Source organism: Columba livia, chromosome 4, assembly GCF_036013475.1.
Source record: "Columba livia isolate bColLiv1 breed racing homer chromosome 4, bColLiv1.pat.W.v2, whole genome shotgun sequence".
NCBI classification, from domain to species: Eukaryota; Metazoa; Chordata; class Aves; order Columbiformes; family Columbidae; genus Columba; species Columba livia.
The window spans coordinates 56,917,897-56,941,083 of NC_088605.1; the positions used below are offsets into that span (position 1 = coordinate 56,917,897).

General features: G+C 37.8%; 1 protein-coding gene across 1 annotated transcript; it reads right to left on the reverse strand.

The window, feature by feature from the left end:
• Positions 1-1,088: 1,088 nt before the first annotated feature.
• TMEM184C (transmembrane protein 184C) lies at positions 1,089-11,368 on the reverse strand. The gene is made up of 10 exons (XM_065061910.1): positions 11,050-11,368; positions 9,449-9,579; positions 9,315-9,351; positions 8,324-8,529; positions 7,448-7,522; positions 6,468-6,561; positions 4,733-4,845; positions 4,053-4,152; positions 3,360-3,531; positions 1,089-2,918 (listed from the first exon to the last, which is right to left on the reverse strand). The coding sequence occupies exons 1-10, from the start codon at positions 11,164-11,166 to the stop codon at positions 2,626-2,628; spliced, it is 1,338 nt and encodes a 445-aa protein (XP_064917982.1). The 5' UTR covers positions 11,167-11,368; the 3' UTR covers positions 1,089-2,625.
• Between the last annotated feature and the right edge of the window lie 11,819 nt (positions 11,369-23,187).

Consider the following 23,187-nt stretch of genomic DNA (forward strand, 5'->3'; position numbering starts at 1 on the left):
CAGACCTCAAATAACAGCAAAAATATTAAGTATGAGTTGTTAGGCGTATTTATTAAGCTTTTTAGCAATTAACATGATGGTAAAATGAATTAAAGAAAAATTAAGGATGTATTCTACCCTTACTCAATGAGACTAAGTAAAGAGCTGAGTTTAAGCAAAACTTCTGAGTTTAAGCAATGTTATATAAGGCAAGAGCAATCTTTAATACTTCTAATTAAAAGCTGGGAGATGATTAAGCGTAAAACAGTGGAGGAATAAATATGGTTAATATAAAGGTGAAGAACTATTTGCAAATCAATAAGATAAATTTAATGGGTCATACTGTGAAAATACTGTTGTAGTAGTTATCAAAAGACAGGATAGGTGTTGTTGAAAGATTTCTATTTATTTTGGAAAATCAGTAGCAATCTTTAATGGAAAGTTATGATCCTATAAGCTACTGCAATGAAAAGTAGTTTCTCTCCCAGAAAAAAAAAAACAACACAGGAATACTATGCACATGGACTGAAACAACCAAGTAATACTAAGATAACTTAGTGTTCTAGAAATGCTGTGAAAAAAGCAACCAAAGCACTTAAATAGCTGTTTTCCTATGAGAGTTCCCTCTCTGTACCTTACCTACCTATTTACACCAAACAGGTAAAACTTGAAATATTCAGAAAAATTCTTCAGTGTGAGGTTTTTGAAAAGCTAGAGCACAGCACTTATTTAGCCTCCAGCAGATCTGATCCTTCAGATATTTCTACTAATGCCCCTTTTTATTTCATGCAGGAAATCAGATTACTTCTAATAGTGGCTGGAGTGTGCACTGAAGCCAGGTGGTGTGAGCTTTTCCAAGTTGTTTCCTTTTAGAACATGGCTATTACAGGGACAAAAAGAGATATGGAATCAAGCATAAGTAAGTAGATTGATTCTTCATTAGCTGCAACAAGAATTCCCTTTTCAGTGCAAGCCTTAAAATACTAAAAGCACCAAGTCTTTAACTAGTTATACTTAAGATCTCCTTCTTCCATGAAAAGAACAGTTATACTCACGTTTCCTTCATACTCTTGAATTACTGGAGCAGTAAATCAAATGGAGAGAAGGTGAACAGTTTAAATAAAATCTTTAATTGCTTATTTACAACAAAGGCAATGACTTGGCAAATTGAAAATTATTTGCACTTTCCCACTAACTTCAGATACAGCAAGTACATAGTCAACTATAAAATGCAGCCTAGTGAGTAAGGCGCAATATTTACATCACACTAGTACTGCAAAAAAAAAAAAAGCACTTCAGATGAATTTACTGTGACAGCCAGTATTTAAAAATTTATCCTGTAAATGCTAACAAGGCTGAAAAGGAAGCTTCAAATGTCACTTAAAAGGTCAGTGCTCAAAGGTAGTTTTTGTCAGATTGCAAACATGCAATAATAGTAAAAATCTGGTAATGGGATAAAAACAATACCCCTCCAATTTTGTCAGTTTTTGCAAAATAACCTTTTCATATAAGTGTACATTTTCTTGGTCTGAAATCTAATGCTAGTAACTTCAGTAACAGACTAGCTACTTAGTTTTACCTTAGCAAAAGTATTTTCTGGTGTGGTAGGGGAAGAAATCAACTATTACATTTCAATCTAGGATATACTAGAAGCATAATACAATAATCACACACACATTTATGAATACAAATTACTACAGACACATTGTAAAGATATCCTGCCTTAACAGATTAAAAAAAATTAGTGTTAACGAATTTATTGCAACTCAAAATAAAGGAACCATTTTGGTTTTCTGTTTTTTTTTTTTTTTTTTTTGACATCCTTTATTCCCCCTTGCCATGTATTCAAAGGTAGTAACGTTATTCTTTTAGAAGGATAGGAAAAAAGTAGTCAAGTATAAGGTATTAATCCAAAACATATCCTGTCTGTCTCTTCTGAATGTAAAAGACTTACAAATTATGAGCTACAAGGACAACAGATACACCAACCATATGTTCTGGGCATGGAATTTTGTAGTGAGGCCTGTAGGGAATGCTTTCTTTGCATAGAGTCTTTCTGATGCTCTGTAACAATTATCTTAATGAAGGGGTTTTATTTAGCTATGCAAGAAAGGGAAAAAGATGGAATCTGTACAGAAGTTACCATTTTGTCCACACCCCATTCAGCACTGGGGTAGGGAAGTTACCATCATTAAGAGGACAGCCAAAGCTAATACAAACATTTTTTGCTACTCTTGTCCTTAAATTACATTCTTGAAATTAAGTTTTCCAATTGCTAATCATATTTACACTTCATCTTTAGAAGAGCGGAGTATTTTTTCAAATGTTTCTTTTCTATTAATAGAAGTCAGTGTAATTTTGACATACTTCTCTTTTGATGTAACACAGATGTATGAATGTTTACCAGTTTAAGGAGTCAATTCTTAAATTTATGCAGAAACTTTTGAAGTGTGCGTGTTTTATATCCATAGGGTACTCACAGATACATCCATTATAGATTGAGAATTCAGATGCGAGTTACAGCCGTATCCTCTTCCTGTCTGCTTTTCAAAGCTTTTCAACTTTGATCACTAATAATACACATTAACAGAGCATGTGTGGCAAGTACGTAACAGACTCCTTGACACATTCACAGAAAAGGTAAGTCTAACTTTTATCCAAAGCTTTCTCTGATAAATTGTGCTCTAGTTTAGGTGACTCCTCAGCATATTGAATAGCAGAAGTGTTATAAATACCGTCAACTGCAGGGGCTGTTGTTGGTGTTGTGAGAGGTGTCACAGTGTGTCCAAACCCCTGATAATGACCCATGGGTGAAGACGGCATTGAAGCAGCATCAGAAATTGGGTCTTGAGTAGATGAAGACAATAAACTCGTATGCTCGTTTTGTTCATGATCCTCAGGAAAAAACATTTTCCTTGGCTGGCCCAAAACTGTCCTTCCTGGAATTACACCACATGAAAATACCTTTTAGCACTTTCAGCAGTATACCAAGGTCTTTGAACACAAACTCCAGGCATGTCATAGAAGATGAGTATTTTTTTCCTTTATAACAGTTTTATGTGGGCGTTGTTAAGCTTTAGGTAATAAAAGGATGTCTTTCCATTACAAGAAAAAGACATCCCTGTCTTCTATTTAAAACACCTGTAATTTACCCTGTGATCCATCCATTTTAAAGAAAACGAAAAATTAAAAACTAGACTAAACAGGTGTACTGGAGAGAGCAAAGTGCCAGATACACCATGAAATTCCTCTGGGAATGCAGCTGCCACTAATTTGCTATGAGATGTTCTCAAGGTACTTACAGAGATGGATAATAGTATAAAATTAAGCTGGGAATGTATATACTGTTAACAGATCATGCAAATCTGTCTGTTACTTACCGACATTTCGAACCTGTTCCGAAATGTCTGCTCTTATATCAGAAATATCCCACATAGCAAGAAAAGAGTCGAAGCATGACCCTTCTTCAGCTTCTTGAACATAAGGTTTGTAGGAAAAACTGTAGTGATGTGCAATAGCAGCCAGGAACATCTCAACACAAATGATAAAATCCTGCAACGAAAGAGTCATTAACTTAATAACTTAAAATTTAATCATTTGCAGCTGGAGAAAAATAGCTTCTGGGTTTCTTCTACAATTGAAGTACTGCAACTGCTTTAGGATACTGGCAGCAGCTACTTTTCCACCAGCAGTAGGATATTCTTGGCAGGCTCCACAGAACCATGTGTACTATACACACATTGGAACTGGTCCTTGCCTGATGGGCTCACTTGCTGCAAGTGGATATTCAACAAGCAGCAGCTCTACAATGAATTCTTGCATGAAAAAAAACGCAAGGATATCCAACAGCAGTATTTAACTGAGGCACATTCCTCCTGCCCAACACATGGATATACAAGTGTTGAGCATAAAACTTACTTGAAGTGACTGGCTGAAACATAGCTGGTCTCAAGCAAATTTTGTCATACTCACTTTAATTAACACGTGCTAGATTGATACTGAATTTGTTGTTAGTTGGGCTATGTCATCTTACATATAGCCATTCCTCCTAAGAAGTAACTGTTTACTCCTACCTGTAGGCCTGTAGCCACAGCTTCCACACTTTTCCATTCCCAGGTGTGTTTCTCAGAAATAACGCCAACTTTCACCAACAATGCAATAAGCACAGCTTGCCTATAAAGATTGTTATTGTTGTTATTACTGCAATAGTAGTGCCAAAAAAACCTCCAAACAAATCCGGTTAAACAAAGCCTATTTCTCTGTCTATAGATACAGGCATGCATGCAAAAATCTTTAAAGTTGCTTCTCTTTCAGGGTATTACTGCAGCCCACAGAGTAATGTTCAGGTAGTCAAATGCACTCATTAGCAGCTAAGAGTGAGTAATGCTTAAATAGTAACTTATTGTTAATATATAGTAACTTATTTTGAAAAGTTAATGTATTTTTTCTACTTTAAAAAGTAAAAAAAAAAACCAACAACCTATCTTCTTTGTTTTGAAATAACTGCAAGTGAAGATTCTAAAATAAATTATGTTACTGAGAGTCACCTTGCAAAATATCAAGTCTAAAATATAAACCCAAGTGAATAAGACTGCTCTATCCAACATAGTGGTACCGTTTTCCCCTCACAGCACTTCACTAAGATTATGGGGAGATTTTTTGAGGCCTTTAATCTCAGTAGCAAATCCAGCTTTTTTAGCTCTTCTATGATCCACCCTGAGAGCAAGAAGTAATAAGTATATAATTAACTTACCAGAAAGAAACAAAAACTACCATCTTCACGCAAAGGAACTTGCCAACAGGTTGGATAGGGTTCAGTTCTTCACGTAGTACTTTGTAAAACAGCACCAGACAATACATAGCAAACTAACAAGAAAAAGAAAATTAAGAAAACCCATGTTTGTTTTGTGATGGAGTTGTTTTACAGCATCTCCTCTGTTTGTTTGTTTGTTTATAAAGAAATAAATAAATAAACACACACATATATGTAGATCACAGTATGAGACAAACTTTAAAAGCTGTCTGTTTTAGAACAGAGTTCTGGATATATGGGATCTTTGCCTTACTGTTTTAAAGCTGACTTTTTTTTGTCTGAAATTGTATTTCTGAAATGTTTGGTATTGGCAGACAGAGACTGAGGTCATGTATCTACAAACTAAAGCAAAGTAGAGGAAGATGCCATTAAATCTTTTCAATGCCAAACACATCATTAAGGAAAATGGCAGAAAAAGCACATGTGCTTTAAGGCTTTTGTTAAGACTGCGTGAAATGAGAGATAAGGCAGTTAATACAATTTTCACCACAAATCTGAACAAGTTTCCTACTAATGACAACTGCAAGCCACTGAACTAATGTATAGCCAAACCTAAAGATCGGATCTCCCTTTTTCATGCACATTCTCTAGCCTCTTACTACTAAGTTTCTTTTAGGCAAGCATGTCAGCCAGGACAATGTCCCAGCAGAAAACAGTTACAGCTCCTTCCTTAACAGCCACCCATCAACCACAGTGGTGGCAGTAGGACAAGGACACCCTTTTTGGATGGGACATCGTGCTGTTCCAATTCCTGCCACTTTTGCCAAGAGAAGGAAGAAGCTTGGGAGGCGAGAAGGCTAAAGCAGCAAGGAGCCAGAGCTGGTGCTGTTGTCTCCTTTTGCAGTGGGTAACATGTTCTGGCTAAAACAGAAAATGATTGCTCTGCATTCCCAACAAGCCACTAAATGCAATCTGTGGCCTCCAAAATGAAATTTTCAGGTCTAGGAGCTGATATCTTAGCTTTAGCCTAACATCATCTGGCAGCTGAACCAAACTTGCTGGCTACTGGTCAGGGGCTTCCACCCTGCAACAACTTCCCCCCTCTTAAAACACACATGCTTCAAGTCTGTTATGGTTAAATTCATAATTAAAAGGTAAAATAGCAAGTGCTCTTGAGTAAACTTTATCCTTAACACCTAAGCACTGGCTAAACAGACACACAGGAGTACTTTCTAATTACACAGGCTTTTTCTTCCAAAGTATTATGCAGGCCAGAATCTCAGCACTGCAAGCACCCCTTCCATTATTTTCAGTCAATATTGTTAACACCAGCTTTGTAACATGGTGTTTTTAACACAGCCCTGTTCTTTGTGTGTGTGTCTGGAGGAAGCTACTTGGGTGAGTGACCTCATCTCTTCTGCAGAGGGGCAGGTCTAGAGCTCTGACATGTCTGGGTCATACCAGTTCACCCATCAAATAGTTTGGAGTGAGGGGTGGTGCACTTTATTCCTTAACAGAGCTTCAGAGTAAAAATAACTTTTTTTTTTTTTTAATTATCTGTTTTCCTCATATTTTGCATATATTTAACAGTAACTTTGACTTACAGTGGGAAATATTCTACCCATAAGAATTACCAGACATTAACAGAAATAATCTCAATAGTTCACAAAAGAAAATTCAAATAATACTAATACGATGACTTAAAAGTGCAGAAAGATGCACTCTCAATACTCACTAGCTGTGACATGTTGTTAAGTATGACCAAGTACGTCCAAGCATTGTTGAAGCTGAAATTTCCTTCATCATACACTCCCACTAGTTCGCAAATTCTGAAAGAATTTTTAGAATTAATTGTTATGTAGTAAATTATTGCTTTCTTGCAACGCTAATCTTCACTACATGGATCAAAATCTCTTTTGCTACGCTAATATGGGCATTTTGGTCTGCACAAGAAACAGCAGTTTCCAACAGCACATGGCACAGGAAGTTTGTATTGCATTGTCCATAGAAAAAACAGTGTTTGAATACAGAGTTAACATATCCCATTGTTGAATGAATTCAACAACTGAACTTTTTTTTTGGTTTTTTTTTTTTTTTTTGCTTTTAACTGTTAGAATGCATACAGGTAATATAGATATCTATGTGGATATTCTTGGTGAATGGCAACTTCTTCCACAGTCCCACAGAATTAAGAATAATGACCATCAAAACAAAGTTTATGAAATTAAGCTTTCAGCATCAACATGTAATTACCTGCTACTCCTTTATAACAGGTTATATGATATGTATGAAGGCACACAGTCAGGCTTGTCACATGCAAACTTTAATACAATTTTTAAAATTACATGAAACCTGATTTTAAATATACCAAATTGTGGAAGCCAAGAAGAAAAGGGAGGAGGGAAAAAGTCTCTAAAAATGGAGAGATCATAAAAATGTCTTTCCTACATAAACAGTAATTCAGAGTCTCTTCCACTGTTTTCAGCAGCAGGCATTAAGTATTTATTACTTAAATTCTGCAAATAGTCATTTGCTATAGAGAAGTCATAAAGAAATTATAGGCTGATTCAAATTGCCAGGATCCATTTAGAATTCAAGACAACGAGCCTGCGTTTAAACTGCCTTGATTCAATACAAAGGGCATGAAAATTCTTTCCAGTGTAATTCAAAGTTACATCATGAAGGTCAATGTTAGTTATTTATGAGCGTACTTACAAAGCAATAATGGTAGTAAATGGTCTGACAACAGTGTACTGCAATACACCCAGTTTACATCTAAATAATAAAACTCTGCAAGAGAAAGAAAATTCATTGTACGAGGATTTTTAAGCAATTCATTTATGGAAATTTCCTGATCTCAGTAGTTTCACTAAGCTGAATTTTTATTTCATGGTAATTTCAACTTCTGCTTCCAGGACCTCAGATGTTACTGTATCTAGTGCGTATATCACAATACACAAAAGACCTGGACTTTGATAGGTATACTCAATGATTCACTTCTTTCACCCATGGAAAGATCCTGGCTGGACTGAACAAAAAGAAGGCAATTTTCACTGTGCCTCAAGATGTTTAAGAATGCCTTACATTCATAGTTTGTCTTTAACATTTTAAACAGCTTTATCAAAATCTCCTAAGAGAGATGCTTATCAGATTAAGCGTGCAGAAACAAACAGTTCACAGGCATGTGCCCTTTCGTCCTTCACCTCTGAAAGTAAAAGCAATAGGATGTCCGGGCTACCAGCAATTCTACGTGAGGTTTCTGGCAAATACCGTATGATAGCAAAGGAAGCAATTTCAAGGAAATAATTTTCCAATATTTTTTCAAAAGTAAGGAAGCTTCCTTCAGCACTACCTGAGTCAATGCATATTAGTAAGTAAGTGTGATTTCTAGAATCTTTTACAGCTAGATGAAAACACATTCAGAGCTGCGTTCAGCCAGGGTTCATAGTTGATAATCAAACCATAACTTGTTTATGTGCAAACCATGAACTGACTCTGCCAAGCAACAACAGTTACACTACTAAATATGAAAACAAAATGTTTCTATCTGGTTCCACAGTTTAAAATTTTAAGATGCCATCATATACTCACTCTCCCATAGCCCATGATGGACAACAACACAGAGGAGGCAGATGTCTCTGCTGATCTTTTGCTTCTATTATTAATACGAGGTTTGGATACCGATTGGTTAGATAATTTGAAAGAAAAACCATAAAATTATAGATGACATAAGCTTCATAGCATTCTCGACATGTATCCACATATATTGCAATCTTGGGGTATTTCAAAGCTATCCACTGTAAGAGAGGGACACAAAAGGTCACATGCAAGAAAGACAAAAGTGATTCCAATGACAACACTGGCTGGCTAGTTCAGCAAGCAATACTTCATTAGACAGCAGGCACTAATTAGGGCTTGAACCATTTGGCTAACAGGAGTGTGATGCTACAGCTATAAAATAACGGTCTGTAAAATTATAAATAGAACTTCAGATTGCATCTCTGCTGCTTCAAACATGCTTAAAGCACTGTACAAGAGGTGCTCTGTGTCTCTGACCATCCAATTCAGTCTTTAATTTAAAAGTAACCAAGGAGACGATTCCCTACACATAACCTACTCCTGTTAGGAGCCAACAAGATAGAACTATTTTCCTAAAATTGTCATTGACAATACGGGTTTGAGAACTTATTTGGGAAAGTACTACAACTAACTCGGGAAAGAAAGGTAAGGCCCTGAATTGTGAGATTGTACTTAGATGAGTCTGGTCTCCAGTTCAGCTCTTAGTGAGGATGGAAGGACCAAAACCAGGCACCTTGTCATCCCCCTTTCCACATCTGTCATAAAGGATATGCAAGGACAGACCAGGCGAAGAAGAGTTAGCAAAGTGATCCCACAAGCTCCACAAGAAGAATGTAATATTGTTCAAACTATGCTTCTGACATACTCCACAAACAGGAATTCCCAGAAGTTTGTAGGGCTACAACTCTCCATGCAGCATTGTTTCTGCTAACTGTGACAGTTTTTCTTCACTCCCACAGCAAAGAGAATTTTATTGAGCTGTTAACAGTAAGAGAACACTTACACTGTCTAAACTGTAAATCGGCACCATCCATAGAATCCTGTTGCAATAACAAAAGAACATTTAATATTACTAGCAGTGTTTTTAGTGTGAATTCAATTCAACATTTGTAGCACAGGTAGAACATGAAGCGTTACCTTATTATTGGTTTCTGCAATTCAGGTTGAGTATAATGAACTAAGTGTTGTAGTATTCCCCAGAGAGATATTGGTATAGTCATTAGTAAAAATATGCCTGCAATAAACCATGCCTTGGTATGAATTCCAACCTTGAAAAGAAGAAGAAGAATGCAAGATCAAAGGTTCAGAATACTTCTAAGTTTTACCAGTATAGCAATATTTTTTTTTTTACTGTGAATAAAGTTTTAAGATGGACATTAAGCTTATATCCCAATATTAGGTTTAATTTTTCTAACTTTCTTTTCCAAATATACAAAACCCCAAAGTCTCTCTTGCTATCTGTTTATCTGGCTTAGACAGCCAGATAAGAGAGGAGAGATCATGCAGAATCAAACAAAAACATCACTAATAAACACAAGATATTCTACAAAAACATCCCAATGCTAACTATTTAATTTCCTGAAAGCCACAGAGGATTTCCTTGCTTTAGGTCTGGAACTCTTCTCACTTCAGTGCTTCATTATGAAGTTTCTGAAAGCTTGTGGATTTAAACTATTTTTAGCTTTAAAATCAAGGTCTAACTAGTATACAATTTCAACTAGTTTAACAATCTGAAACACATAATGTATATATATAAACATAGAATGTCTGTTAAAACTTAAGGCTACAATTTTAAAACCAAGTTCTCTGAGATATAACTATGTTAATAATCCTAAATACCAAACACCGAGAAATATAGTAGAGTCTTCTCAAGCAGTTTTTGTTTGAGGCTTTCTTCTCCAATTTCCGACATCTTCTGTTGCTTTTCAGCTCAATTTCCCCACCAATATCTGATTTAGTGATTTTAACGTTTCAGATACCACTGCAATCTAAACATCCATTGTGCTGAATTTTTGAAGGCACCAGAAAAGAACAAACACATCAGTTTCAAAGCGGGAAATCTAAAATACTCTTAAAACACACAGCACTCTTACTAAGCGGTTAGAAGTATACTATGAAAAAGCCTGCCTCTAGTGCAACACGCCTAAAATACATCTTTTCAGGTTAAAATTTATCTATCTGTCAGAAAAGTAACGCTGCCACATGCATGTACAATTCCCACGCTGCTGCTGTGACACACGACGGCACCACCAAGGCGAAAGAGCAGCTCTTCCACCTACTGCCTCAACTTTCCTCATCAGAGTTGCCCGAAACACCAGGTTATGAACAGTGACCCCGCGTTGACCAGAGAGTGTCAGTCCCGGGCAGCGCAGAGCTCCTACGGGCAACGGCTCCAGACTCTTCAGCATCGTTGCAACCGTTTAAATACCGACTGGTTTTGAACCGGAAAGGGACGGACAGCCCGCCCGGTAACCGCGACCTGCCCGGCAGCACCAACCAGCAAGCCGACCTGCCCCACCCGCCTTCGCTCCGCTCCAGCCGCGGGACCAACGCTCGCGGCAGCGCCGCGCAACTCCTCCACTCTCCCCTCTTCCCGCTTGGCCTCTGCCGACTGCCTGCGCGGAGCGAAGCCGCCCCGCTGCGCCCGGGTCCCGCCGGGCCACCGCAAATGCCGGGATGCTGGTGCCCCCCAGCCCAGGCCCAGCCGCGGGGGCTCCCCGCCGCACCCCGGGCCTTACCTCCAGCTTCTGCAGCTCCCAGACGCAGAGCGGCACCACGACCAGCAGCCCAACGATGTAGAGCAGCACCACCAGCGGCCGGATCCACCGCCGCCAGTTCCCGCAGGTGCACGGCATGGCCGCGGCGACACCGCCCACCGCCGGGCACACCTACGCCGAAAACCCCCTGCACTCGCCCGCGGAGCCTCAGCGGGTCGGCGCCGGGCCCGGCAGCCTCCGCAGGGCGCGCATCACCGGCGGGGCCGCCCGCAAGCCCCTCCAGCTCCGCTCCGCGCTCGACCCGGTACCGCCCCGCGCACACGCCCCCACGGCACTTCCGCCCGGCAGCGCTTTCGGCTACCCCGCTCCAATCTCAGCGACCGCGCCAATTGGTACCTCGCCCTGCCTATCGCGCATACCCCGCCCACCAAAGAGGGGCGGCCAGCGGCTGGGACAATGGCTGGGAACGGAGCGTCCGTGCCCTCCCCGGAAGGGTGGTCTCTTCCGTCTCCGCCTCCCCGCCTGTCAATGGTCTCTCCCGCAGCCGAGTTTCACCAGTCGCGCGCGGAGCGGCCGTTGGTGGCTGCCGCGCGGCACGGGGCTCGCGCAGAGCGCGCGCGGCTGGCTGGCGGCGCAGATCGTTGTTTCGGTTGACGGCTGCGCGCGTGCTCAGCCGCTAGTCGCGCGGCTGGCGCGCTCCGGCTCGGTTCCTCTTCCCGAGCTGAGGGAACGCTCCCCCAAACCCCGTTCCCGGCAGAAGTGTTTAAGTAGCGAGCCGTTCCGGGAAGAAGCAGGCGGCCTTCCAGGCGGTACCGCAATGAAATTGTCACATAACGCGGGTGACAGGCACATGTCTCAGCGGAAGAGCGTGGGAACGCTGGGTCACGCCAGGGAGAGCCGGAGCTCGTGAGATTTATTTTACGTAGACTGCGGGAATTAAACTTAAGCACAGACGACTAGTGTAACAGCACAGGCAGACAAAGACTCTGTAAACATAGTCCCGTTTAAAACACCCCCATGGATACTCACCTGAGAACAGGACGGGGTGAGCAACCTGGTGCAGAGAGGCTGTGACATGAAGACCCAAGCGGACATACGAATAACGCAAAAATCTGTATTAAATATCAAATATTTAGACATTTGTATTCTTTGCCTTGCTAAAACGCCACTTCACTCTATAGTAGTTGTTGACAAGCCATAGGGACTCAGGTGCTTAACTAAATTAGAACCATTGGTGACACCCTGCCAAATATCCAAGGAAATGCAGCTATAAATTCTTGGAAGGAGGTAACTGCAGATTTTAGTTTGAGGCGGGAGTGAGAAGCATATGCTGGAAGAAGCCATAAGGAATAAGAGGTACTAAGGAACAGTGACTGGCTTCCTTTTTTTTTTCTCTCTAGCTAAATTCCTGGGTTGGTTTTTTTTTTCGTTTTCCTTTGTATTGCAATTGTTTGCCCAGGCAAACTATTAAGTTACCAATGGTGCATGCAGACCTTTTTTCAAATAATGAAGCCATGTGTTTTTTTGAATAGTTACTGTCTTTGTATTGTCGAGATGACTGAAAGCATAGTTTGATTGGATGTGTGCACTGTGAAAGGAAATTCCCTACTCAGTAAATGGCAAACCCCTGAAACGTGTCAGACTGCTTCTCCTAGAATTGGCGTAATCAGCAGTGTTAAATTTTCCTTCTCCATCTAATGTGTTAGGAGGCAAAGCAAGCTAAGCAACCTCAGTTACTGGTATGTTCCTCTGCGCATGAAGTTGAGTTATGAGGTCCTTTCTTTTCTACCTGGATATCATCTATTTTATTTACTCCGGTACTTGCCTTTCCCACCACTATCTAGCGCTTAGAAGAGCGGTTTGACTTCGTCATCTCAGCAGCAGCCCTGCACACCTTAAGTAAAAAGTCTGATACCCTAACTGCCATTTCTACCATTTTCTACCAGTCAGTCCATTAACTATAAATTGAATTTTAAAGTTTAGGGATAAGAAAAAATTTAAGGGGACTGAAGGATCATCCCTGTATTACAAATAAAATAAAAATGTAGCGGAGGTAACTGATTTGCTTGAGTTTATGGCAGACTTGTGAACAGAATCTTGTTCACTGGTAGTGGCACTAAAGAACAGTTCTTTCTATACTGTTATAGGTGGAATACTACAGTTCTGTATTGTATTACCAAATCAGTGTTAAGGTGCCTGTTCTGTTCACCCTTGTTCTTGATATGTAACCCATTATTGGCAAGATGTGCAAGAAGTTAGTAAATTACAAGCTCAGTCATTTTGAAGTATGTAAATATAAATATTTTTCTCAGACATGTAATAAACACAAACCCAAATGTTTCCAACATTTCTGGAAAAGGAGACAACCCAAATGCATGAGTACTAAAATAACTGTGATGATAACTTATCCATAAATAACATACCCAAAATGACAGAAAACATTTTGCATCATTAATGAGTAAATTAAATGGTTTTTTTAAGTTTTCCCATTTTCTCCATACTTTGGTTCATTGAAGGTGAAGCACTAGGTTATATTTTTTCTTTTTTCTTTTTTCTTTTAACTTCCCTAAGAATATCAAGCTGAGAGTTAGCTTCTTGGTGATGTTCTTGATACAAGTTCTTGCATCATTTGTAGCACTTTTGGGGTTTCTTCAGCACTTACTGGCCTAAAAAATCCTTGAGGAGAACTTAAACACTTCACAGACTTAAAGTCATTGTTTTGAGCTTATCCAGTCTTTTTCTGTCTAATGCTATTTTGTGTGCTTACCTCAGCCAAACTAATGCTTACCTCTACCTTTCTGAAAGAAAGGAACATCATTTTACTCATACAGTTTATCTCAAGCATATTCATTGGCCAGCCACTGCAGATTTGTTTTAATTAATATTTAATTAGAAGAATATTGGACTAGAAAACCTAATAAATCTTTTCAGCTCTGCTGTCTTTGATTTCATGTGATGCTGTATTGATATACTAGTCTGAATCTATGCAAGAAAGGTAATAAGGTTATTAAATTTGACACGCTTCTCCAGTGGCAGTTGTTACATAAAACCATATTGTAAATATAAATCCTGAAAAAAAGGTTAAAGGAATGCATTTCTGCAAGTGGACTGTTTTGAATACTTTCAGAAAGTTTTTCTACAAAACAACTAGAGTGCTTTTTTACCATAAATATGACGGTTTAGGTTATTTTAACAGTCGAAGGAAAGCATGTTTTCCACCCATTCAAGTCAAAATATGTGAGCAAGTCATACTCAAACAACTTGGGAAAATGGGAGTACTATACTAGAATATGTAAATGAAAGTATCTTTCTTAGAAGAAGTGAAACAATGATTCTGTTCTACTTAGCATTGGTAAGGGCTTAACTGGAATATTGTGCATGATGTTTAAAAACAAAAAAAAAAAAAAAAAAAAAAAAAAAAAAAAGGAAAGATATGTCTGCTGAGAAGCAGCCAGAATGATCAGAAGTTAAAAATGCAGATGCTTTCAGGAAAGACTAAAGTAATTGTGTTGTGTTTAGAGAAGATCTAAAGCAAACATGATAAATGTGTAAATATTAGCTACAAAGATAAGAATTATATTCTCTTATTTTTGATGTAGACAGTGCCAGTGTGCTGAAACTGCAAGAAGAGAAATTGTGTATACTTAAGCACTGAAATAGATTAGTTTCAGTGATTTCCACCATTGAAGGTTCTGATTGGAAATCTTCCACTTCATGTCCTAGAAATGATTCTATGTAAATATAAATATTTTTCTCAGACATGTAATAGACACAAACCCAAATGTTTCCAACATTTCTGGAAAAGGAGACAACCCAAATGCATGAGTACTAAAATAACTGTGATGATAACTTGATAACTTATCCATAAATAACATACCCAAAATGACAGAAAACATTTTACATCATTAATGAGTAAATTAAATGGTTTTTTTAAGTTTTCCCATTTTCCCCATACTTTGGTTCATTGAAGGTGAAGCAATTGATACAAGTTCTTGCATCATTTGTAGCACTTTTGGGGTTTTGATCAGAAAGAAGAGCTGTACTGATCTGTGAGGTTCTAGTCTTTTGTTGTGCTTGTAGGAAATAAGTTTTTTCACTACTCTTCTTTTAGCAAAACTGAGGGCATGTACTGTGTGTTATGCCAAGCTTCCATTGCCAAGGACCAATTCTGCTTCTAAAATAATTTCATAGACCAAAATGATTTTATAACAGAAATGAATAGGAGTTAATAAAAATATGGCCCTCAAAATGTAGCATTCTTGTGAGCTGACAGTTAAAAATATTCTTGTCCCTTAGTCTTGTTTCAGCAATGCAGGAAACATCTGTATGAAGTCTCATCCTCACATATAGATTCACGTTCATGAATTTACAATTTTTCAAAGTATTGTGCAGTGAAAAAGTCATAATTGACACATAGGAGAAGGAATCACTTTCCAAGTGTTGTATGGGTTGTCAGTGAACTAGCAGCACTGTGTGGGACTAATTCTGCCTCCAGAACACACATAGACTTCCTTGTTTTTAGCAAGAAGCTACATGCAAAATATTGCTAAAAAACAAACCGACAGAGTTCATATTCACTAACTATTAAATGGCTTCTAATATTAGAGAAAAGAGTAACAAAGCTACTCCCCAGTTCTTGGAGATAACAGCTGTACTAGCATCGTTCTCCATTACTGGAAAGACTGATGTGAATTATTGGTGATGTCAATCATTATGTACATTCTGCTCTCATGAATTTCAAATTTATTTAAAAGAGAGTTGTGTCAAAACATAATAAACTGGGATTATTCCTTAGTATATGGAAACCTATAAATAATTCACTAAATTAAAATGGTAAAGAAAATAGTCTATTTTATAATTACAGTTAGAAAACTATGTGGTATATATTATTCATGAACTTTATTTTTATTTTTACGCCATTATTTTAATATTTTTCTTAATTTTTTCCTTCTTACTTTATATTTTGCAAGCGCAGACTCTTAGTGATAACTGGGCTGTCCATCTTGCCTGATCAGAATTTCACTGGGGTGGACACTAAGGATTAAACTCAAATTCTCATACAGTGAAAATCACAGATTTCCCCTCTCGTATTCTGGTGGTATTACTGTCAGCTCTGTGAGGTGTGATACAGCTGATTAGTTCACACTTGAGTCTGGTTCTTATTCACACCAGCAACCTTACTAGTGCATTTTTATTTCATTTTATTAAAATGTAATGAGAGTTAAAAACTCAATTCAATTTATTTTCTCCTTTCCATCATCAGTTTTCTATCACAGGGCTGTCATCAGTTCTAAGAAATTGATCTTTGTTATGGAAATGCTGCCATCACATTCTGATTACTTCCTTGTTTCTTTTGTGGATGAGGTTGAAGGGAATGACTGTTGTTCCGATCCAGAAGCATCTGTAACCTGCAGTTTGGGTAGTAACTCAAGATGTGGCTTCTTTGTTTTCATGGTTAGTCAGACTTTTGCATGTTAGCTAGCCAGGGACTGGTCAGCTGCCTACTACCACTAGGCTCTTTGACATTTTAAAAGATGAACTCCTGTTGCAGTGAATGGACATCTGTATTTTCTTGGCAAAGCACTGATGGTTTTATTCATTTATTTTATGTATGATACTTCAAAATATATTAAGTAATATAACTTATTACAAAGTAACAAGTAGGGGCTGTGTAAAAGGAAGTGGTGAACATGAAATAATCAAGTGTAAATAACCCTCATACACAACTCCTTAGAAGGGCACATCATTCCTGTGAAAGAATGGAAAGAATGCATGCCAAATGTTTGGAAATTCAACAAGATTATTATGAAGTCTTCTTGCCACTTGGTTCTTGATGGCAGGATCTCCCTGGAGAATTCTGTAATAGAAAAAGCTTTCCAAACTTTTATCAGATACAACTTTCAGTTAAGAACAAACAACATTTAGATCCAGTTTTAACTGAGCCAGTGTACTGGTTTGCTAAAAGTCCACGCTCCAGATGAAAGACAAATTAAAATTCAAATATTTGGGGGGTTTTTCTTTTAGCAAAGAGGACTGTTTGGTATGATTTGTTAAAGAAGCACTTACTTAATGTGACTCAAGACTGGAACAGGTTGCCCAGAGAGATCGTGGAGTCTCCAGTCTTAGAGTTATCAAAGACCTAACTGGACATGGCCCTGGGCAACTAGCTCTAGGTAGCCCTGCAGGGCATTTGGACAAGATGACCTCCAGAGCTCCCTTCCAACCTCAACCATTCTGATTATGGCATTCATAGGAAAAAAATCTATACAGAATAATATGGTGGCTTAATATGGCAGCAAAGATGCTGCTCAACACCTTCCCTATGACAGAATTTTTCAACTCTGATAAAGGTCATAAGCAAATCACTCCCATACCCCATCACCTATGAAGAAAGAAAACTGTCATGTGGACCATGACCAGATACCCCTTCCAACCACAACTTTTTTCCATTAGGCATCAAAATATATTAATTTATAGAAAATAGCGTTACCTGCAAACCATCTTTTCTCCTTTACCTGTTACATGCCTTTCTGTTGAGAAGCTAGCAGATTTTTAGTGAGAACTCCCTGTGTTACTGTTGAAGTTTTGTTTATGACAAAGATTCTCAAACTGTGTAAATTATTCCAGGAAATATTCCATCTGGCCTGGTAGAGAAGCAGCCAGTACTGTTGCTCAGGTTGTACCTGCTGTTACAGCCACTGTCAGCGCTCATTCAGAAAATGTTTGTGATGAAAAAAACTCTGTCATCTCTGACCTTGCAGCTACAGCTGTAAAACACAGTGTACATACCCGTCTGGGATTGTTAACAGAGTTTGGGCAGCTGGAACATTTCTCTTCTTTTACTCCCTTTAGGAGAGAATACGTGGCACCTGTGTATATTTCTCATCATCACAGGGAAGGAAGGACTCGCCTGTAGGTGGGGCACAGGGACTTTTTCTGCACAAGTTTTCATTTCAGCCAAATCGAGACATTAGCCTTACCAGTAACATATATTGGACATGAATCAGACAACAGAAGACCAGGAAGCTAAACTGAAAACTAGGGGTCCTTTTAACTGAGTTCTGATTTTTGAGCCTTTGAAAAACGTATTTTGTGAAATTTCTCTGAAATCCATGAATATTAGTAGCAGAATATGTGTTTCTCCCATATAACATGATTTAAAATATTTTAACCATAAACAAAATACCAAAAATATATTAGGCAATAAAATAGTTCTAGAATAACTGAAGCTGATTCAATAAGGGCAAGAAATATGTGGACCCAAATATGAGGGAAGAAAAACACATAAGGGTCAACTCCATGTTCACCACCTTCCCTCCTTCACAATATCAGCTTGTGCTGCAAGAGTGTACTTCCCTCTTGTTAATACTGTTACAGAACTGCCACAGCAAGAAGCAGGTCTCAGCAGGCAAATGGTAATTCAGCCTATACAGCCTGTCAGGGATATAGTACTCCATTTACAGGTCTGTTCCTTCAAGAGACCTGTGATTTCCCACTGAGAAGATATACATTATAAATATGATAATATCCCAGCCATCAGAGTGAGAAATATGCTGAAAAGTTTTGCAGCAATGCAAAATTGTGAACTTACCTGGGAAAAAATATCTTCAAGATTTTCCTTAGAGGTATCCCATATGTTACAGCTTTCCACATAAGGAGCCATTTAAAAATCTCTAAACCAGGCTATTAGAAAATGTTATTTTAACACAGTTAAGCAACTTTTTATTTCTATTTTCTCTTGATTACTGCCTGCTTCAACAGACAGTTATCTGATTGTGCTGTATACTTGACTGGCAAGAAAACACATTAAAATGCTGTATTAGATGCAATTTTGTTAACTAAATTTGTAGTTTTATTGACTAGCTAAGTACTTAGTAACATGTGTAGCCCTTTAATCCTATTTCCCAGGTAAACCCACCTAGATTAAACTAAAGTAAACAACATATTTTTTTTTCCTATTGGAAAATGAAAACAAAATTACAAACTGCACTACCATTCATTGTATTTTCTGCCTATAAAATAGTTAAAATTATATATGTTCAGAAGTATGTTTTTGCTTAAAAGATATATAGAACACATTTTGAAATCTTCCATGTTCCTGAATTATGTTAGTATTATTATTAGACACTTCCTTCCTAAATCCCAACTTCATTCCTCATTGATCCATAAAGCAAAAAGAAGAAAAAATACATGCACTGAACGATATCAGAAGAGCATTCATGCAGCTATGACTGAGGTATTGTGTAAACCAAGTATCTCAGAAGAACATGAAAAACCACTAGGTTGTGCTGTCGGCCTTAAAATTGAAGCCCTGGTATTTAAGCAACTGCAGTTTCAAAATTCTGAAGTGTGATGTAAACATAAACCTGTAGTATTCTCATCTGGAGATTTTAGAAGAGAAGTAAAAATCATAGGTTTTTGTAAAGAAAGGAATAGGTATTTGAATTATAGGAAAAATTTCCCATCATGCAGATATCCTTAGCAGTCTTATTTGAAGTGAGAGTTTACTAAAGGAGTGTCACAGCCATGCCCATATTCAATTTATTGAATATCTAAAATTAGAACTTTAATTGGTGGAAATTATGCATATTGCTGCAAGGTGTGGTCTCTGTGGTAAGACTTCATGTGCATATCATATGTGGAATACATGCAGCATTTTTACACAGAAAAAAATCAAATGTGTTCTATAACAAAATACTTGTGCCCTTGGCCTAATGTTGCTTGTGGTAAACGTAAACATGTACTAAAAGTGCTCAACTAAGATTTGTGGATTTAAATTGATATACTGAATTGCTGGTTGTAAAACAATGAATATTTATCAAGATGTAGAGTTGTGAAAATTGTTATGTTGGAAATATTTGTAGTATCATTGTTAAAGTTCGCAATTTGTAATTTCAGTAATACTGATGTTTTGTCAGTTTTGATACTTTAACCTAGAAATTGTTTCATATGTTAGGATTTTCTAGCACTTGTCATATTATAGTGGCTAACATACTCTAAAGTTGTGTATGGAGAAAGAGGACTGATAAGCCATGCAACAAAACTTCAGGAAGGATATGTTTTAGCTGTTCAAGTCAAGAATACGATGTGAAGGGGTTGGTAGCTGGCAATCCTTTCAAGCCAGCAGCAATTCTTGCAGGTATCCAGAACTGTAGAAGTCCTTCAGCTAGGAAGGGAGAAAGCATCCTACCTTTGGGTTGGTTTTTTGGTTGGTCGGTTGGATTTTGTTTTTGTTTGTTTCTTCTGGATTTTCTATCTTAAAAAAGACAGCAGCAGCATAAAACGTTAAAGATTCCTAAAATACTTCAATGTTTATGTGGTATAGACAATGCTGTTATTGGTAGTGACTAAGTGATCTAATAAGGCTTTTCTTTAGTTTGAGTGAGTCTAACTGATGCATCAAGCTTGCACAAATGTAATATTTCCAATCATTCCTTCTAACACCACTCAAAAAGCCAAAGTTCACTAAAAATAAGTTTTGATCATGCTTTCTCAGTTTTTTACCTATCAGTGTTGCTAATAGTCTACCAGAATTGAAAGGTAGTGCTGCAAAATTTCATGTATTAGTTGAAAAACAAACAAACCAACCCAAAACCCAAACACAACATAAACCACTTTAAAAGCCTTTGGCTGATTAAAACATGTCAACATAACTTTTCTACTGAAGAGTAAGATTTTTTGTCTACTGAGAAGCATGAACTAAGTTCTAGTCTGAGTCCATTCTAATTCTGATACTCACTCAGTTGTAGCCTATGGCAATTTATCACATTTTTTTAATATATGTAAAATGGAAATATTTGTCCAGGGGCAATATGAAGATTAATTACTTAATATTTATAAATAATTCTGAAAAATCAGCATTATGCAGATATTAAGTTTTTTTCTGAGCAGTTGATTCTAATCTGGGATGAGGGCTAGAAAAGGCCATAAACATCTGATGCTCAAGTCAAGTCAAATTGCAGCCCTAAAAATGTTTCCACATCTGCCACGTAACCCTGGAGGTACCTAAGTTTGATTGGAAGCTTGGGCATTTTTTATTATGAGGTGCATGAAGTACTCCGGCAATGCTCATTCGTGCTCTCAAAGGTACTTAAGCCTTAGTAGGACTGAGCAGCCTTATAATTAACTCAGGCTAATGCTCAGTAGGTATTCAGAAATGAAGCATTCCTCTGCATGTCTCCCTGGAGAGTTCAGTCCAGTAGGTGAGCACTAAAAATGCGTAGTAGGCCAAGACCTTGCAGCAACAGCTGGCCCCACAGTGGAAAAATCTGTTTCTCTTCAGACTGTAGCTTAGTGCTTGGAACAGACAGAACTGTGGATGAGATCCAGGTTCAATTCCCTTGTCTGTCTGAAAGGACTCAACCCCTCCTTCAGACTATGCTTTAGTTAGCAGGCAGCAGAGTTTTTAGAATGTGTGAAAGATTCTTACATCTTCAATTTCACTTTCCAAAGATAATTCACTATTCACTGTCAGCATTTAAGTTTTGTGGTTATGGCCCATTGGTGAGAAAGAGAAACTGTTGTCAAATTTTACAGAAAACAATAAAATATTCAGTCCTGGATAATCACAAAAATAATTTTAGGAGGTGGGACTGGAAAACAGGATAGAGTGCTTTTCAGTGAGTGCCAGCTTAGATTAATCCACTCCCTATACAACATGATGATTTTTGTGGATGTACCAGATGCAAAAACTTTCATTCCTGCACTGTATGAAGACTCTAAACTCTGGATTCAGTTGTACAGGCCAGGAAGATGAAAATCAGATGGTGTGATACTTAGGAGTGAAGTGCTTTCTCTTCTAGATGTGTCCTACATTCAGCAATAGGGATCTGTAAGATACAATAGCATGAACAGACTCTCCCTCCTTACTTCTCACTTTCTTTCTGTTTGGCTCCATGCTTGTGGCTAGTTCTTAAAATGACAAAGTAAGAAACATAGTCTGAGCCTGATCTTTCTCTTCAGAATTCAAAGGGGAAAATCCTTGTGATGTTATTGAAATCAAAATTGGGCTCTGAGTATTAATGGAAGAAGGAACTTTTTGAGAAGTTTCCTGTGTAGGACCTATTATACCTAAAACTCATGCATTTCAGCTGTGATTTGTCAAACCTGCTGCTTCTGCCAAGTCAGTACCTGTCTCAATAATTTAAAACAAATTAACTAAAAAGAATTTTATAGTGATTTAAATTCAAATGCTCTGAGATGTAGGTAGTCTGTTAAGTCACTGAAAAGACTGCTAAAAAGGAGAAAAAAGTAAATAGCTTTTCTTTCCAGAATACATGCATGATTTTGCTTTTACCCATGCTTTTATCCTTGCATGGACATGTTTAGCTGAAATATTTGTAACAGCTTATGCATATGACTAGGTACAAAATTGTAAAGACTAAGTTTTCACTTTTTGAGGAATCTTTGTATAGAGAAACATGCAGAATTGTGAAGATGAAAATAGACTTTGATTCCTGCCAACATGTAAACAGTAATGTGACCAGAAGATAATCTTCACACATTGCTACATAACTATGCATAGACAGTTATTAGCTATTAGTGGGGGAAAAAAAAGAGTTTTTCAATAGCTATGAAAAACCATAAAAACAAACCTTTAATTCTAAAGCAGCACTGTTGCTTACACATCATAATATTAGAGGCTTTTTGGGTGTCTGTAACAAATTGCTTGCTTTTGTGCTGCAGCTTGGAAAAATCCATGAAACAAGCTGAAACCCCCTGAACTGGGCCTCTGGAAGAAAAAAAAAAAAGCTTCTCCATATTTTGAAGTGGCTTTTTAGGCCTCCCGAGCCTTTTTGGCACATCATTCTCAGACCCTTATGGACTGGGATGCTGCCAAACAGCTTTTTTCCCACAAAACTTTAATAAACTTTGAGTGCTGGACAGAAGAGTAGTGCAATTCCCAAAGAGAGATTTCACTACAGGATTTCAAAATACCTACAATATAGAAATTAGCCTCTGAATGAACCCAGCAATATTTTTCCTTGGTTTTCTTACAAACACAAGAAATTCAGTTCTGCATCTTGCACTGGTTTAGCATTTTGCTTTTCTCTGCTTGAAAAACTGAATTGTTTTACCAGCAATATAATTCCTGATATTGTTTTACAAATTAGATGTGCTTATTCTAATGCAAGTATACTTTGATTTTGCCAAATATTT

Coding starts and splice junctions, on each gene's coding strand:
- TMEM184C (XM_065061910.1), bottom strand. CDS start 11,166: ATGCCGTGCACCTGCGGGAACTGGCGGCGGTGGATCCGGCCGCTGGTG. Junction 9,580..11,049: donor GGGAGCTGCAGAAGCTGGAG/GTAAGGCCCGGG, acceptor CTTCTTTTCAAG/GTTGGAATTCATACCAAGGC. Junction 3,532..4,052: donor CTGTGGCTACAGGCCTACAG/GTAGGAGTAAAC, acceptor CTTTCGTTGCAG/GATTTTATCATTTGTGTTGA.